At 40.5% G+C, this 16,335-nt stretch overlaps 3 protein-coding genes and 9 non-coding genes across 17 annotated transcripts; 1 reads left to right on the top strand and 11 right to left on the bottom strand.

Annotated features, from left to right (window-relative positions):
- Window positions 1-810: 810 nt before the first annotated feature.
- On the top strand, window positions 811-10,199 carry map2k1 (mitogen-activated protein kinase kinase 1). Its single transcript, XM_058645566.1, has 11 exons — window positions 811-1,063; window positions 6,892-7,102; window positions 7,300-7,446; window positions 7,548-7,625; window positions 7,736-7,787; window positions 8,442-8,566; window positions 8,977-9,184; window positions 9,319-9,383; window positions 9,473-9,531; window positions 9,617-9,662; window positions 9,740-10,199. Exons 1-11 carry the CDS (start codon window positions 981-983, stop codon window positions 9,851-9,853), a joined length of 1,188 nt encoding a protein of 395 aa, XP_058501549.1. The 5' UTR covers window positions 811-980; the 3' UTR covers window positions 9,854-10,199.
- A 4-nt stretch (window positions 10,200-10,203) lies between these two features.
- LOC131470065 (large ribosomal subunit protein uL4-like) lies at window positions 10,204-12,478 on the bottom strand. 6 transcript variants are annotated; one of them, XM_058645569.1, is made up of 6 exons: window positions 11,790-12,478; window positions 11,505-11,588; window positions 11,235-11,318; window positions 10,965-11,048; window positions 10,655-10,784; window positions 10,204-10,533 (listed from the first exon to the last, which is right to left on the bottom strand). In XM_058645569.1, exons 1-6 carry the CDS (start codon window positions 11,822-11,824, stop codon window positions 10,531-10,533), a joined length of 420 nt encoding a protein of 139 aa, XP_058501552.1. In that variant the 5' UTR covers window positions 11,825-12,478; the 3' UTR covers window positions 10,204-10,530. The 6 variants fall into 6 exon arrangements, with proteins under 6 accessions (XP_058501552.1, XP_058501551.1, XP_058501555.1 ...); XM_058645568.1 differs by having other exon boundaries at window positions 10,686-10,784; XM_058645572.1 differs by having other exon boundaries at window positions 10,721-10,784.
- Window positions 10,613-10,679, bottom strand: LOC131470696 (small nucleolar RNA SNORD18). Its single transcript, XR_009241926.1, has one exon. It is a non-coding gene; the product is annotated as a small nucleolar RNA SNORD18 (small nucleolar RNA).
- LOC131470691 (small nucleolar RNA SNORD18) lies at window positions 10,855-10,923 on the bottom strand. The gene has a single exon (XR_009241921.1). It is a non-coding gene; the product is annotated as a small nucleolar RNA SNORD18 (small nucleolar RNA).
- Window positions 11,125-11,193, bottom strand: LOC131470690 (small nucleolar RNA SNORD18). The gene has a single exon (XR_009241920.1). It is a non-coding gene; the product is annotated as a small nucleolar RNA SNORD18 (small nucleolar RNA).
- LOC131470689 (small nucleolar RNA SNORD18) lies at window positions 11,395-11,463 on the bottom strand. The gene has a single exon (XR_009241919.1). It is a non-coding gene; the product is annotated as a small nucleolar RNA SNORD18 (small nucleolar RNA).
- Window positions 11,665-11,735, bottom strand: LOC131470692 (small nucleolar RNA SNORD18). The gene has a single exon (XR_009241922.1). It is a non-coding gene; the product is annotated as a small nucleolar RNA SNORD18 (small nucleolar RNA).
- Window positions 12,479-12,584: 106 nt separating the features above from the next.
- On the bottom strand, window positions 12,585-16,231 carry LOC131470064 (large ribosomal subunit protein uL4B). Its single transcript, XM_058645567.1, has 10 exons — window positions 16,127-16,231; window positions 15,008-15,179; window positions 14,794-14,900; window positions 14,410-14,548; window positions 14,005-14,129; window positions 13,732-13,861; window positions 13,409-13,565; window positions 13,122-13,205; window positions 12,809-12,929; window positions 12,585-12,712 (listed from the first exon to the last, which is right to left on the bottom strand). The coding sequence occupies exons 1-10, from the start codon at window positions 16,127-16,129 to the stop codon at window positions 12,641-12,643; spliced, it is 1,110 nt and encodes a 369-aa protein (XP_058501550.1). The 5' UTR covers window positions 16,130-16,231; the 3' UTR covers window positions 12,585-12,640.
- On the bottom strand, window positions 13,010-13,079 carry LOC131470694 (small nucleolar RNA SNORD18). The gene has a single exon (XR_009241924.1). It is a non-coding gene; the product is annotated as a small nucleolar RNA SNORD18 (small nucleolar RNA).
- Window positions 13,282-13,352, bottom strand: LOC131470693 (small nucleolar RNA SNORD18). The gene has a single exon (XR_009241923.1). It is a non-coding gene; the product is annotated as a small nucleolar RNA SNORD18 (small nucleolar RNA).
- On the bottom strand, window positions 14,208-14,307 carry LOC131470697 (small nucleolar RNA SNORD16). Its single transcript, XR_009241927.1, has one exon. It is a non-coding gene; the product is annotated as a small nucleolar RNA SNORD16 (small nucleolar RNA).
- LOC131470698 (small nucleolar RNA SNORD16) lies at window positions 14,618-14,720 on the bottom strand. Its single transcript, XR_009241928.1, has one exon. It is a non-coding gene; the product is annotated as a small nucleolar RNA SNORD16 (small nucleolar RNA).
- Window positions 16,232-16,335: the final 104 nt, after the last annotated feature.

Genomic DNA, 16,335 nt, shown 5'->3' with positions numbered 1-16,335 from the left:
ACACAAGACAAACATGAGGCTGCCATTCATTTGTTGGCTGCCAATTCCTCTAAAGCTAAATATACATTTTGCATCTTCCTATGTTTCCTACGGGTGCCCTTACAATGAAAAAGGTGTCGTTGTGAAGTTTCCTACTGCCCCTACATGACTACATGTCCCAAAGGTTGTCCTTAGAGAAAATGAGTGCCCATCTCGGTGATAGAAATGAATCAAACAATAATTTGTGGAGGTCCATATTTCAGTCCCCAGGGCTGGGCTGCCTTTGGCCCCAGATCACACAGTTTGGACATGCCTGGTTTACTAGTGGCACCTGCCCCACCACCCTTTTAATTCTAACCCTAACCCTACGCATGTTTTGAAAGAAAACATATATATATATACACAGTATATCCATAAATAAAGGATGAAGAACAACAGTGTAATCCAGGACGGTAATGGAAATGGTCTTGTTAAAGCCAGATGTATTCTTGTGTAAACATTAAAAGCATAAAGAAAATACTGTAAATATTTGGTGATTGGATAAAGTAGTGTATAAATTGAGTTGTTTTATCTATCTATCTTTCTATCTATCTATCTATCTATCTATCTATCTATCTATCTATCTATCTATCTATCTATCTATCTATCTGAGCCGTATGTGAGCCACTGCAGAGGGACTCTAGAGCCATATAGAGCCACAGGTTGCAAACTCCCTGATTTTGAATGTGCGTTGTTTTGTTTTTACTCTTACAGTGTAATACCCTCTATCACCAGCAGAGGGGAGGAGTGTAAATATTGTTGTGACGTTTCATCTCCCGTCTCATTCACACCCACCCATCTCCAAGAAGAAGAATATAACTCCTGTAGCTGCAGCTTATGACACTAACGGCGGAGTGTTTGTCATCTGTGGCCTGAGCGTGTCCGTGTTTGATGCCACAGCTCTGCTCTGACTGTGGATCTCCATCCTCGCTGCCGTGGTCCGTGTGTTTTCTGTACAGAAAATGCAGAAAAGAAGGAAGCCGGAGCCAATCCAACTTAACCCGATCCCGGATGGAAACACTATCAATGGCACAGGAGCCACAGAGTGAGTGACAGCGTTCATCTACCAGCAACGGTGCACACTGGTGACGGTGTGGACGCTGATGGTCATCATACCAAAGCGTCCTGCACTATTAACCCAATAGAACTTAAGTCTGTGTGTGTGTGTGTGTGTGTGTGTGTGTTACGAGGGCAGGGTGGATGTGTCGCTGTGTGATATCACTCAGGCTGGATTTGATCTATTTTGCATATTAAAATGCAAATAAATGTAAAAAATGTAAAATACATATAGACAGATAGTGCAGGGAGAGGCATAAAATTAAATGGAACATTTAATATAAAAATAATGTGCCCACATTGATCCAAAAACCATCATATTAGCCACACAAAATAATAACAATAAGACAAATTAAAATAAATAAATAATAATAATAATACAGTATTTTATGGGTAAAAATCGAAATTGTAAAATGACCTTAATAGTGGGACAAGAGCCAGCATGGCATGTAAGTATATTGACTTGTTTTAATTAATTAACTAACAAAGTGATTCGACTATCTGGCTATCAGTGCCAGTGGACATTATAGAGATAACAGTGATGATTTTACTGACTTATCAGTCAATATCAATTTCAATTCCAAGTAAAAGAATAAGACTAAAAATAGGAATCATGAGCCAGTCCAACATTCAGTATTGGCATCAGCCTGATACTCTATCTTTATTTATAAAAATAAAAAATAGTAATATCCGATACAGTTTGTACACCTTAAATATCATATAAATGCTTCACTAAGCATCAGTGACATGCTGTAAAGAGAGATGTGCACACTACCATCATCATGTGACCAGGAGGCGAGTGGGAGTTACACGAGTCTGCAACACTTTTGGAGCATTATGCGTGTTTTAAAAATGGCTGGATATCACAAGGTGGTCTAAGTGTTCATAGCACAAATGTGTTATTAACACCTAAGTTGTTTAAAAGGGGGGTAAAAGACTGATATTAGCATCAGTACTTGTGCTTGTGATATCAGTAACAGAGGGGAAAATGTGGTACTGAGTCACCTCAATAGAAAATAGACATAAATTCAATGAGGTGAGTACCAGTGAAACACAACTGTGTGTCCATCCCTATTTCAAATAACATTTTCTGTCACACAAATCACTAGACATAAGGAAATCTTATCTGTGATATACAAGATAAACCAAATCAATGAATACATTTCTAACTAACTCTTTGGTCCTCATTTAACATTATCTCTGTCATCACTCTAACTGTGGACAGTGATCAGTCAGAGATTGACCTTTGCAAAGAGACGGCGTGCAGCGTCTTATTCGTGTGGGACGTTGATGGGCGACATCAAATTGTCGTGATGATCCAGTTTTCAGGTCACAGAGAAAAAGCTCAGTCTGTCCAGAAACTAGTTGGGTCAGAAGAGATGAGAATTACATAACCTGTCATCGCTGTGATGGCTGCTTTTCTAATGTACTGTAGAGGTGGAATCATTCTTTGTTTCATCACTAGATAACACACTAGAGGGCCTTTTGTGTGTTTTGCAATAAACTGTGTACAATCTAAATCTAAGTGGAAGTTTGTGCTCTATGACGATTACTCTTGTTCTATAAAAAAAAATAGTTCAGTAAAGTTTCTATCAAAAAACAACTGACAGAAACTAGTCGAGATGAGCTGACACTGAGTAGAGAACACCGCGACTGTAATGTTTAATTTTAAAGTGGAAACTGAATACAACATCTATCTATAACCATTAAATCATCGACGACGTTAAGCTACGGTTTAAGATTCTTTGTGCATTCGTGATGGGGGATAGGCACACTGAAACTGTTGCTCAATGGAGATGGGCCTCTGCTTTGTTTAGTAGTTGTTGACAATGATATAATGTTTGGTGAATGCTGCACACATTCCAGCTGCTGCTGCCGCTGCTGCTGGGCCGGCTGTAACAAGCCAAGGAGCAGCATGTCAGAGATTTGGCAAGCTCTGCTGTGGAGGGATCCCACTTTGGCAATGCCTGTGTGTGTGTGTGTGTGTGTGTGTGTAATAAACACTTGCAGGGACCAAAAGCTGGTCTTACTGAGACATAACCTCATTTCTGTGGAGCTGTTTGAGCTGTGGAGCTTGTTTAGGCCTAAGATTTGAACTGTGGTTAGGTTAGGTTTGGGGTTAGGAGTTAAGGTCAGGGATAAGGCTTTGTTTAAGCTGTGTAAATGAATGGAAGTCAATGCATAAAGAAGAATAGCTGTGCCAACCTGTGTGTGTGTGTGGTAATCAATGCTCCTCTAAAGTCATTTCAACTGCTTTATGAATATAGGATTTGTTGTAGTGAGTATATACTGTATATATTATAACCTAGTCAGTACAAATTAGACTCTAGAGTAGCATGTAAAGGTCCGTCCTCTTTTAATCACCAACTTAAATCATCCCACTTATTTAAAGCCCAAATAATGTTGTAAGAGGTGAAGAGTGTCTGAACGTGACCTCTGGCCTCCGTGTGCCTATGAGTACAATACAGGATTCGTATGTATCAGTCACATCACCATGGTGACATCACAGCTAGCAGTTTAAGAGGTGACGCTTCGAGATACATATGGTTGATGTGTCACAAATTGAACAGCTGCTCTCTCACAATGTCATTTATGGCACAAAAATCGTTTTTTGCTGCGGCATAATTTCAGTGGACGTAACTAAACAAACATAGTGATGTACAAAAAAGTATGTTAAATCAATTGATGTTTCAATAGAATTTGGACCAACACGACTGAGGAAGAATGCTCATACTAGCAGCATGGATGTCGCATTTTGTAGATGCTACTGATTAGCCTCTACCTGAAACCAGTCCATTCCATGCTGGTGAGAAGGAATTGCCGGTGGAGCCAACAAAATGCTTCGTCAGTGTGAAAGTGGCTGAAAGCCAGCAGTGCTGAGCGGCCCACATAATGCCAACCAAACCTGTGAGATTATCAGAGGAAATCTAAGAACAAAATACAAAACAGCCAATTTGCTCATGACCAAATACCTTGGATAAGATCCAAGATATTATCAAATGTAGAATACATGCAGACTTTAAGTGGCTGCGTAAAGTGAATTAAGTCATTTATCCATTAGAGCTTATTATTTTTTAATAACTGCTATTATTTCTTTGTATGGGCTTTAGGGGATGTATTCACACACAAAGGACACAAGTCCAAAAATAAAGGGAGTTTACTGCATTTGTTGTCTATTTCTTTTCTTTTTACACACTGGCAATTTGTTGTTGCTGGAAATAACCTGTGTGTACGATAGGTGTAGATAAACAGCCAATAGAAGCACCCATTGTCTCTCTTTCTCTTGTCTCATTGTCTCTGTCTGTGAGTGTCTCTCTCTCTCTCTTTCAAAGCCTCAAGTGCTGCTACAGATTTAGCTGTGAGGCCGTAATAAATGGGTCAGAGGAGGGGCAGAATTGTCAACGTGAAAGGAACGAGTAAACACAGTTTGTTTGTTTTTAAAGTAAAGAGTTAATTCACAACCAAAAAATGACAAAAATGGAATATTCAAAAATGTTTGAACAACATGGTTTGATGCCAGTAAAAGATGCCAAACAAGCAGAACAGAAGAGAAGAGAACAGAACTCAACTGAACTGAGGCTACAAAACCAGGCGAGCAAACCAACTGACAAACAAAACTCAACTGGTTTATCAGATAGAAAGAAAAGTGAGTGATAGAAAGAGTTATATTATGGATAATATAACAACTCAACCCCCTTCCATCATCCATCATGTCTCTTGCAGTTCGCTGTGATCCACACTGAGCTAACATAGTTTCATTTGTGTTCATTAAATCAGTTAAATCAATCCGTGCTTCATAGCTTTATTCTCTCAACTGTTAGAATTCTATTCCTTGACAGGAAAAAACTGTTCACGGTTACAATTTAAACCACAAACTAAATCCTGACTCTAATGTACAGTATGTGACTTATGACACACAACAGTGATTCCTTTTTTTTGTGACGCTTCACTGCACACTGCAGAGAGAGTTCATGTCTTGCATTGAAGTTCTACAGGCTGTCCTTGGACACTGTGAGGATAGAGGCACAAAAGCCAGAGTCGTGCTCATTCTTCCTGCTCCTACAGGGAGGAGGGAGGCTGCAGTGTGCAGCAGCTCTAGTCCCTCTCTCCTACATATTGTGTTGAGTGGGTTTGAGGCTGCTCCTCTCCTCAGTTCCTCCATCCTCCTCCATCCTCCTCCATCCACCTCCAGCTCTTGTCGACAAAAACGCCCACGCTGCCCACAGCCAACTCAAACTCAGCACCTTGTCTCCATGGATATTCAAAAATAAAACCACTTAACCCTCTCTTCACTGTGTGGTGGAACAGCAGAGAGAAGAGCATACTAAGCCGCCCTCCACTGTGTCGTGACTAAAACCACTTGATGAGAAAAGTGTTAAAGTATGATACACATTTGTAAACATAGCACAAGAACTATTGACTGAATGCTGGTGAGCATATCAACTCAAATCATGCATGTATACGTCACTTTTGATCATTTAAAGCTGTAGTAGACAGAATCACTGGAAAAAAGATTTGATTGCCGGTTTTAATCTGCAGACCTGAGACAACCTCTCCTCTGAATCTGCCTTTTTTTTATTGCTATCTTTTAACCCTGTTATGAGCATCATGATAATCACCCACAACAGTCAGCTGAGCTTGACGTCTTGTTGAGACAAACAGCCACAAACTGAGCATGAAAAAACCGAGCTGCTGGATGTCCTCCATTGTTGTCTGTTGTGTCACGTTCAATGTCAGTGTCGGCATATCTCACTGACGCGGCCATCGGGCGCAGCACCAATTAAAGGTACTGTTCTCCGTCGAAGAGCAAGCCTGAACGAGGGCTTTACTGTTTCAAACCCTATCAAAAAAAAACAACAATTTGTGGAACAGCCAGTCTGCTCAGTCTCCTTCTGAACTGCCTTGTGTCTGGGTCTAAGCCTCCTCTAACACTGCAGATATACAGTATATGCTGAAATGTTATTATGGAATTATTGATCCAGAAAATCCTGGCCACTATATTTTTAAGAATTTTTAGACTACTGCTTATTTTTTTGCCCCTTTTTCCATAATTCCAAACGGATAAAAATCCATGAAGGGGAAAATGCTCACACAGATGCTCCACTATCTAATCAGCTGGAATGTCCTAATGACTCACTGGTCTTTACATTGCGGTCTCATAAAGGTAATGAGAAAAGCTTCGACTGACCATTGACGTGGGGGGGTGGGCGGGTATTCAATGAGCGGCAGATGAACGGAGTTCACTTTCCAGTTGACTCGTCAAGGATGTTGATCGCCATGACAACAGATCAAGTACTCTGAGATTCCTCACATTGGGATCTGGGAAGGAATGATGAAACAGACCCAGCGATCCCCTCTAACTTCTTTGGTTGGTTGCCAATGGCAACAGCAATGCCGATGGCATGACTACTGCTGTTGCAGCTTTCGCTGTCATACACTCTCTATGTGTCAGTGATCCTGCTCCACCCTGCCTCTACCTCTACAAAGCTGAATCCCAGAGGGGATCAGGTTTTCGCAGTTGGGGCAAACAAATTCTGGAACCATCACTGTCTGTTGTGTTTCTAAATTTCTCTTAAAGACAGAATTTAAATATTACATAATTATATAATAATTTATAAAAATAAATACATTGGATTGGATACACTTTTCTCTGACAGTACACGACTACAACAGATAAGATCTGGATACACTATAAATGCCCGCATGTCTTATGGAGGGACAACCAATGATTCAGTCTGCAAATGTGACCTTTTACAATATGAATACACAAATCAGTCGTCATCTCTTTGTCTTTTCCTTTACCTTACTGTTTATAAGAACCAACTTGGAGGCATTGCAGAAGAAACTGGAGGAGCTGGAGTTAGATGAGCAGCAGCGGATACGCCTGGAGGCCTTTCTGACACAGAAGCAAAAGGTGGGGGAGCTGAAGGACGATGACTTCGAGAAGATCTGTGAGCTCGGTGCAGGCAACGGAGGAGTTGTCTTCAAGGTCTCCCACCGGCCCTCTGGTCTGATTATGGCAAGGAAGGTACTGCTATTGCTGCATAGATGGAACGTGTACACTGACAGTACATTACCACATTGATTTTTTAACCACTAATCATTTCAGTTTTCTGTCTTTCTTATTCAAGTATATTTATAATGCATTTTCTCCCTAACCTGCTTGTGTCATATCTCTGAGTGATATGAGGGCATCAGTAAAAGTTGCTGTGTGCTGTGTTCCAGCTGATCCACCTGGAGATCAAACCAGCGATCAGGAACCAGATCATTAGGGAGCTGCAGGTGCTGCACGAGTGTAACTCCCCCTACATTGTAGGCTTCTACGGAGCTTTCTACAGTGATGGAGAAATCAGCATTTGCATGGAGCACATGGTAACCGCTCTTTGATCGACACATTACGACTGCTTGTTTTCACTTTTAGGTGCTGCTTTACAGTTTGTACTGAGAGTATTTGTCTTTGCTGCTGGTTGCAGGACGGTGGCTCCCTGGACCAGTCACTCAAGAAAGCAGGGAAGATCCCAGAGGAAATCCTCGGCAAAGTCAGCATCGCTGTGGGTAGTTGTAGCACCGCTTTCCATTATTGCTCTCTCGGCCACATTATAGTTATTTTTGTGTTGTTTTAAAAATATAAACATCTGAAATGAATCATTTGTCCTTTCAGGTCATTAAAGGACTTTCCTACCTGAGAGAGAAACACAAGATCATGCACAGAGGTTTGATAGTAATTGACTAAAATGTGTTTCAAATCAAATACAGTTCTGCCTTTATTACAAGATGTTTAGTCTCATCAATACATTAGGCAGGCTATGCTTGAGGGCCACTATGAGATCCTTTATAAATGTGTGTTCAATGTTGTTTATATATCCTTATGTTCATCAGAGGCTAATCTGAAGCTTTGGTGAGGCAAGTTAGGATATCTTTCAAAGTTATAGCCCTTTTTTTTAGTACAAAATCCATGTTGTATTAACATTTTTAGATGCAGTGGGAGGATGGCAACAAAAACGGCTGCAACTTTAAAATATATCTTTTTGATTTATGCAAGTCGGAGTGGTGATGCCTTATATTGGCTTCAGATAAATTTCTACACAGAACAGACTGTGGACTTTGTTTGCCATCACTTACACTGGGAGCACATTAAGAAAGGGCATTTTAATGGCCAGTTTAAGTGTGGGCTGTTTACCTCGCTGCATAAACACTGTATGCTCTAAATAACCAGACTAAAACTATTGAGTGTCACAAATAGTAATCCCTTATCGCAGTAGCATAGAATAGATGTTCATGAACAAATTCTATATCAGTCCGCATGCTTTTCCCTGCTGAACACTTGCCTACTGTGTTCTCCTAAATACTGTATGTATCCGTTTCAGATGTCAAGCCTTCCAACATCCTTGTGAATTCCCGCGGTGAGATCAAGCTGTGTGACTTTGGAGTGAGCGGACAGCTCATAGACTCCATGGCCAATTCCTTTGTGGGCACTCGCTCTTACATGTCTGTGAGTGAAACACATCTTTTTCTGCTGCTTTCAGTCACATATAGAACTAAAAAAAATATAGGAGTCATTGCATGCATCGGCTTCACATCAAGTGGGCCACAAATCTTTTATGTTAAAGGTTTGTTATATACAGCCAGTTATTTGTTCCACTTTGAGAGTAATGCAGCCACTTTGACATCATTTAAGCAGGAAGAGTGTTAATGATCACATTAACGATGGTTCTGCGACAGTGAACCAGCATGCACCTTGAAACTTAAGAAGTAACATTAAACTTTGCCGTCATTACTTTGATTTACACCTGTGCTTTTCCCTAACGTGACCTGACAAAGCAGCTGCTGTGTGAATGTTTACGTGATGTATAGAAATATTTACTACAGCATAATTACACGATTGTCTTGTTTGTTTTGCAGCCAGAGCGTTTGCAAGGCACCCATTACTCTGTTCAGTCAGACATCTGGAGCATGGGCCTGTCTCTGGTCGAAATGGCCATTGGACGCTTCCCGATCCCACCGCCCGATGCTAAGGAACTGGAGCAGATTTTTGGCTTTGCAGTGGAGGGAGAAGCAGCCTCTGGTGACTCCTCCCCAAAGCCGCAGCCTCCTGGGCGACCATGCAGCTGTAAGTCTGACATGACACTGGTCCATTTCAATTCCTCAAGGCAGTACTTGGATACAACTCTAATATTCTGTTAAAACATCACTGTAAATAAACTTCAGCTTTGACAGGAAGTTTCTGTTTGTATCTCCCCATAGCATACGGCCCTGACAGCAGGCCACCAATGGCTATATTTGAGCTGCTTGATTATATCGTCAATGAGGTGAGGTCCACTTGCTGTTATTGATTAAACAAACGACTACACCTGCAGCTTGCACCATGTGACCTCAGTCCTGTCCATACATTTTTCAGCCTCCACCAAAGCTACCTGGGATATTTAGCCCTGAATTTCAAGACTTTGTGAACAAATGGTATGTACACATTTTAAGACATTACACCACCTAGTGGTGTTAATATGGACTACATAACCTGAAGTCCCTTCTCTCATCATTTCAGTTTGATTAAAAACCCAGCAGAGAGGGCAGACCTGAAACAGTTGATGGTGGGTGTCCATTATTAGTATTCTCATTTAATTCTATTTTGTTTAAGTCAGCTAATATGGTTTCCCCCTTCTTCCAGGTACACCCTTTCATCAGGCAGTCAGAGGCAGAACAAGTTGACTTTGCTGGCTGGTTGTGCAGCACTATTGGACTCAATCAGCCCGTGACACCCACCCATGGCACTGCAATGTGAACCATCTGTCAAACATCACATGGTCGTCTTTTGACCGATTTGTATTACGAGTGAATTGTATTTGTTTATACCAGGTATTCGTGTTAGTTTGTGCAGTCGATAGATATTTAGTGTACAAATCTACATGCCAAGTGAAATTAATGTGTCGGAACATTTCTTTGGGCTTTATTGTTGGCCTGCCTTGAAAAGCCATGTTTTTCTAAAGATCAAATTATTTAAATCATGACAAATGCTGCTCAACACGATGTGCTTAATATACCCCAACATACCCTAATGACTCTTCAGCACCAATAGATTCAAATCTTTAACTTATGCGAGTCTTGTGAAATAAAATTTTGACATCAGACTCATGAATTGGAAAGCATTGTTTTATTTTTTATTGAACATCCAGTCTGCCACGGTTTTTTGGGTGCTCCCATCTTTCCAGGCTTCTTCTTGGGTTTCAGCATCTAGGCCTTGATCTACAAAGAACACTTTTTTTTTTTAAAGCCACAACTGACAATTGGATTTTCATTTAAAAAAAAAAAAAAAGAAAAATACAAAACATCTCGACAAGCTTCACTTAACGCAGGGTTGTGCTTGAGGACGGCATGACGTCTTGCTCTCTTAGCGTAAGTTGGAGCATTATCCTCAAGTTCTTCAGAGGATTCTTCTTCAGTACACTGAGATTGATCTTCTTACTGTTTTGGAAAAAAAACAAAAAAACATCAATTACTATGAACTGCCTTGGAGCTACACTTATGAAATTAATTCCCTGTGTCGCTCAGAACTTCATAATAATCAGGATTCAGAAACACGGACCTGAAGTGGAACATCATCATGGTTGACTGACCATTTAAAATACAGAAATAACTGAGAAGTGCTTACTTTGTGGATCTCACTCTTGAGAATCCTGCTCAGGTCTGTGTTGGTCATCTTGTGCATTGGCAAGCTGAAAATAGAGACAAGTAGTTTAACAAAAAGAAACTAAATACGAGTATCTGACTCCTCCTTTGTTGCTCAATCTCAGAACTTCGATAAATATCACTGATTCAAAAACACGGACCTGAAGTGAAAGCTCATCATAGTTGACTGACGATGTAACATTAAGAAATAAATGAGCAGTGCTTACTTTGGTGCATTAAGTGCTTTCTGGATCTCCTCACTCTTGAGAATCCTGCTCAGGTCTGTGTTGGCCATCTTGTGCATTGGCAAGCTGAAAATAGAGACAAGTTGTTTAACAAAAAGAAACTAAATACAAGCGAGTATGTGACTCCCATCCTTTGTTGCTCAATCTCAGAACTTCAATAAATATCACTGATTCAAAAACACGGACCTGAAGTGAAAGCTCATCATAGTTGACTGACGATGTAACATTAAGAAATAACTGAGCAGTGCTTACTTTGGTGCATGAAGTGCTTTCTGGATCTCCTCACTCTGGAGAATCCTGCTCAGGTCTGTGTTGGCCATCTTGTGCATTGGCAAGCTGAAATTAGAGACAAGTAGTTTAACAAAAAGAAACTAAATACAAGCAAGTTTGCAACTCCTATCCTTTGTTGCTCAATCTCAGAACTTCAATAAATATCACTGATTCAAAAACACGGACCTGAAGTGAAAGCTCATCATAGTTGACTGACGATGTAACATTAAGAAATAACTGAGCATTGCTTACTTTGGTGCATGAAGTTCTTTCTGGATCTCCTCACTTTTGAGAATCCTGCTCAGGTCTGTGTTGGCCATCTTGTGCATTGGCAAGCTGAAATTAGAGACAAGTAGTTTAACAAAAAGAAACTAAATACAAGCGAGTATGCGACTCCCATGCTTTGTTGCTCAATCTCAGAACTTCGCTAAATATCACACGGATTCAAAAACACGGACCTGAAGTGGAAGCTCATCACTGTAAGAGGACAAACGCTAGTTTAACTATTAATTTGGTGTGTGCTCCTCTGGTACTCACTTTAAGGCAACTTTCAGGGAGGCAAGTTTGCGCATGGTGCCGTAGAGCTCGTCCTGCCTGTGGAAAGCACTCAGTCCATATCAAAAAGTGTCCAATGTGACCACCAGGGGCAAGCCTCAGAAGGTTCAGTTTATTCACGTTCTGCAAAGTGATGCCTGCATAAGACAAAGGCAATGTTGAAAACTCAAAGTCTGAGGGCACATCCTCTTGTTTCTTCTTTTGTGTATTTTCACATGCATTTAAATCTATTTTCAGACAGAAACACAAAAGGTAATGATCTGATAAAAAACAAAGTAAATCCATTTAACACACCTGGGATATTTCTGAAGGCTTTGATGATTCCAGCATCTTGGTTGGAAATGATGCCTGGTCCTTTGCGCTGTAGCCTAAGGTGGTTCCTCATCTTACCTTGCATGCGCTGAAACGGTGATACTCACCCACGGTACTGCGTTGTGACCCATCCGTCAAACACCACATGGTCGTCTTTTGACCGATTTGTATTACGAGTGAATCATTTGTTTATACAAAGTCTACTTGTTAGGTTTGTGCAGTCAATAGATACTTAGTGTACAAATCTACATGCCATGCGAAATTAATGCATTGAAACAGCTCTTGGGGCTCTATTGTTGGCCTGCCTTCAAAAGCCATGTTTTTCTAATGAACAAATTATTTAAATCATGACAAACGCTGCTCAACACAATGTGCTTAATATACACCAACATCCTCTCTGCACCAATAGATTTAAATCTTTAACGTGTGCGAGTCTTATGAAATAAAATTTTGACATCAAACTCATGAATTTGAAACCACGGTTTTATTTTTACTGAACGTCCAGTCTGCCATGTATAAATTTATGCCTTGGGTTTTTTGGGTGCTCCCTTCTTTCCAGGCTTCTTCTTGGGTTTCAGCATCTTGGCCTTGATCTACAAAGAACACATTTTTTTTTTTAAGTAACACCTGACAATTGCATCTTAATTTAATTTTTTTTCTTTCAAATCTCAACTAGCTTCACTTCTTACCGTAGGGTCGTGCTTGAGGATGGCAAGACGTCTTGCTGTCTTCGCATAAGGGTTCAGTTTGAGCATTATCCTCAAGTTCTTCAGAGGATTCTTCTTCAGTACTCTGCGATTGATCTTCTTGCTGTAAAATAATAAAAATAAAAAAAAACCATTGGTTACTATGAACTGCCTTAGAGCTACACTTAGGAAATGAATTCTGTGTAGCTCAGAACTTCATAATAATAATCAGGATTCAGAAACACGGACCTGAAGTGAAAGCTCATCATGGTTGACTGAACCATTTAACATTAAGAAATAACTGAGCTGTGCTTACTTTGGTGCACGAAGTGCTTTCTGGATCTCCTCACTCTTAAGAATCCTGCTCAGGTCTGTGTTGGTCATCTTGTGCATTGGCAGGCTGAAATTAGAGACAGGTAGTTTAACAAATAGAAACTAAATACAAGCAAGTATCCAACTCCTCTCCTTTGTCACTCAATCTCAGAACTTCACTAAATATCACAAAGATTCAAAAACACGGACCTGAAGTGGAAGCTCATCACTGTAAAAGGACAAACACCGATTTTACTACTGATTTGGCCAGTGTGCTCCTCCAGTACTCACTTGTAGTCAACTTTCAGGGAGGAAGCTTTGCGCCCGGTGCCGTAGAGCTCATCCAGCTTGCGGAAAGCGCTCTCAGTCCATATCAAAAAACGTCCAATGTGACCACCAGGGGCAAGCCTCAGAAGGTTCAGTTTATTCACGTTTTGCAAAGTGATGCCTGCATAAGACAAAGGCAATGTTGAAAGCTCAAAGTCTGACGGCACATCCACTTGTTTCTCATTTTTAGAGTAATTTCACATACATTTAAGACCATTTTCAAAGTGACACACATAGGTAATGTCCTGACAAAAAAACAAAAACAGTAAATCCATCTCTTAACATACCTGGGATATTTCTGAAGGCTTTGATGATTCCAGCATCTTGGTTGTAGATGATGCATGGTCCTTTACGCTGGATCCTACGGCGGTTCCTCATTTTACCTTTACCAGCACGCATGCGCTGAGAAGCGTAGACCTGAAATAGAATATTTACAAGATGAATCATTATGCGCAAATAAAGTGTGCAATAAATATAAAACAGCTGGCTCCTGAAGTCTAGTATGTATGTGGAAAGTATGTGGAAACCTTTATTCTATAAGTCCATCTGAATTTAATTACCTTTTTGATGTCATTCCAGGCTTTAAGCTTCTTCAGCAGAAGCACAGCCTCCTTGGTCTTCTTGTAGTTCTCCACTTTGTCTTCAACCACCAGTGGGACCTCAGGGATTTCCTCAATGCGGTGTCCTAACAGACAAAATTGAATCAAAGAATGTCAAAATACAGAAACATGTAATTTTCAATTACATGAGTGTGACAAGTGATTGCTCAGAATTCAATGGACATCAATACCTTGTGACAGCTTAAAGACGGCAGGCAACCGTCACTGTTCACTGGCTCAGACGCAAATTACACCATCATAGCAAATCACAAGTGTTTGTATGAACACCTAATAAGTTTCACAGTACTTGAATGGCTCTTGAGCCCCACACCTGTTCTCTACAAAAACATGGCCAATTGATTTTACCTTTGGACATCACAAGTGCAGGAAGGGCAGAAGCAGCCAGGGCAGAGCAGATGGCATAGCGCTTCTGGGTTGTGTTGATCCTGCGGTGCCAACGACGCCAGGTCTTGGTGGGAGCAAACATACGACCTCCACGACACATCTATATAAAAGTCAAGGAAGTCTGAATGACAGCTAGTGAAGTGCCTACAGTGCAGAAGAACTAAATACCTGCTCAGACTCAATGTTTGTTCGTCAGCCATCTGTTCCAGTATATGACAGCAGGCATTCTGTCACTGGTCACAGAGTCGGTCGCAAATTACACAATCACAGCAAGTTTAAAAATGTTATGTTTCAAATAAAGCAAAGGAGGAAATACTTAAGTGTCAACATTGACCAAAAGGATACATTTCCAAAAGCACCCTGACCAGAGCGGTGAGTACCACCACCTCTCACACGGGGAATACGGGCCACAGCTCTTCCTGTACCCCAGGACTCAGCACTGGTCTGGTGACCTGAAATACACAATTACAGAACTTTGAGAATAAATCTATAGTTTAACCATATAAAAATGTATTTCAAAAACAGTGAGAAAAGCTAAGAACATACACTATACACTCACCTGCCAGTTCGCTAACTGCATATGGCTGGCGGTTGTTTTTGCGCATGTTGGTGTGCACAAAATTCACAACATCAGGCCGAATTGGGGCCTTGAACACAGCAGGCATGACAACATTTTTGCCTGAGGATTCTCCTTTCTCGGAATACACCGAGATCAGGGGTCGGGCACAAGCCTAGAAGGTAAAATAAAAAGAAAGAATACATAACATGTCATTTAGCATGTCAATCAGACCACTACATGATGGGTTAAGTGGTGCATGTCCTGTGATTAGAGTCGAAAATAAGATTACCAACTTGACTGCAGACTACTTCAATATAAGATTAATCTGAATTTATTAATGTAAAGTTCATTATACATTTATTTACTATAGTGAGGCTGTAAATTAATTGTTAATTTGAGAACACAGAAATAGGAGAAATTGTAATTGATTTGAACATGTAAACATTTCAAAACATTATCAGCACTTAAGGGACAAAATTGCTCAGCAAGTGAAGAAAAACAAATAATTCGATTACGAGAATATTAATTAATTGCAGCACAAGTTAGAAAAGTTTTAAGCGTTAAGAACACCAGTTACACCGTGCTCAGGCAAACAAACGTGCATAATGCTTGCAAAATATGACGGCGCAACTATTTCATATTACATCTATCTAGCAACAATGAGACATCGTTGAGGTTATTATATTGTTATGTTGATAAATGTCATATCTGGACTACTTCCAGGACATGGCCTACCGCGTCTAGACACGCTAATATTAGCATCAATTTCCATACTCGTTGTAACACCTAGTAAACACGATCGAGTTACATATAGTTCGAAAATCATTATCAGTCTCAACATAGTGGGGGAAAAAACCCGCTATAATGTACAACATTCATTTGTAGATGCGTATCTGCCACCGAAGCGTCTGCTACACGTGTACTGAGAAGCAGCTCATCCAAAATGGCTCCTCGTGTTAGCTTTCCTAGCCGGGACCTTAACATATTTCCGCCCCGAATAAACTAAATTAAGTTATTCGTAATACCATCGCGTGTGCTATTGTTTGGAGTATGCACACGACAGAATGGCCCGGGCGTATCGTTAAGTATACGGACAGCGATATGGCTTCAATTTCTCACCATTTTCGTAAGATATTTTCGGCTCGCCGGGAACCACGCTCCTCACTCTATGGCGGCCACAGTAAAAAGGAAGTTAGTGAGTTGCCTTGAGTGCCTTATGCCTCCGCTTGGGAGCAAACCACTTCCGCTAATAGCGTTTCTTCAAAAATTTTTTATTTTGATTCAGGAAAATCACGAATGATACATTTATATCAGTGCAAAATAATCAT

This window comes from Solea solea, chromosome 12 (assembly GCF_958295425.1).
Source record: "Solea solea chromosome 12, fSolSol10.1, whole genome shotgun sequence".
Lineage (NCBI taxonomy): Eukaryota > Metazoa > Chordata > Actinopteri > Pleuronectiformes > Soleidae > Solea > Solea solea.
The sequence above is the reverse complement of the archived record's forward strand: the minus strand, read 5'-3'. Positions and strand labels throughout refer to the sequence as shown.

Excerpts from the sequence above, each read along its gene's own strand:
- map2k1 (XM_058645566.1), top strand. The coding sequence starts at position 981 with ATGCAGAAAAGAAGGAAGCCGGAGCCAATCCAACTTAACCCGATCCCG. Across the intron at positions 7,626-7,735 it reads TCGGCAAAGTCAGCATCGCT|GTCATTAAAGGACTTTCCTA; the intron begins GTGGGTAGTTGT and ends TTGTCCTTTCAG. Across the intron at positions 7,788-8,441 it reads ACACAAGATCATGCACAGAG|ATGTCAAGCCTTCCAACATC; the intron begins GTTTGATAGTAA and ends TATCCGTTTCAG.
- LOC131470065 (XM_058645568.1), bottom strand. The coding sequence starts at position 11,824 with ATGCGCAAACTTGCCTCCCTGAAAGTTGCCTTAAA. Across the intron at positions 11,319-11,504 it reads AAAGAACTTCATGCACCAAA|CTTGCCAATGCACAAGATGG; the intron begins GTAAGCAATGCT and ends CTCTAATTTCAG. Across the intron at positions 10,534-10,685 it reads TTATTTCTGTATTTTAAATG|TAAGAAGATCAATCTCAGTG; the intron begins GTCAGTCAACCA and ends TTTCCAAAACAG.
- LOC131470064 (XM_058645567.1), bottom strand. Across the intron at positions 13,862-14,004 it reads CCTGGAATGACATCAAAAAG|GTCTACGCTTCTCAGCGCAT; the intron begins GTAATTAAATTC and ends ATTCTATTTCAG. Across the intron at positions 12,930-13,121 it reads AAAGCACTTCGTGCACCAAA|CAAGAAGATCAATCGCAGAG; the intron begins GTAAGCACAGCT and ends ATTATTTTACAG.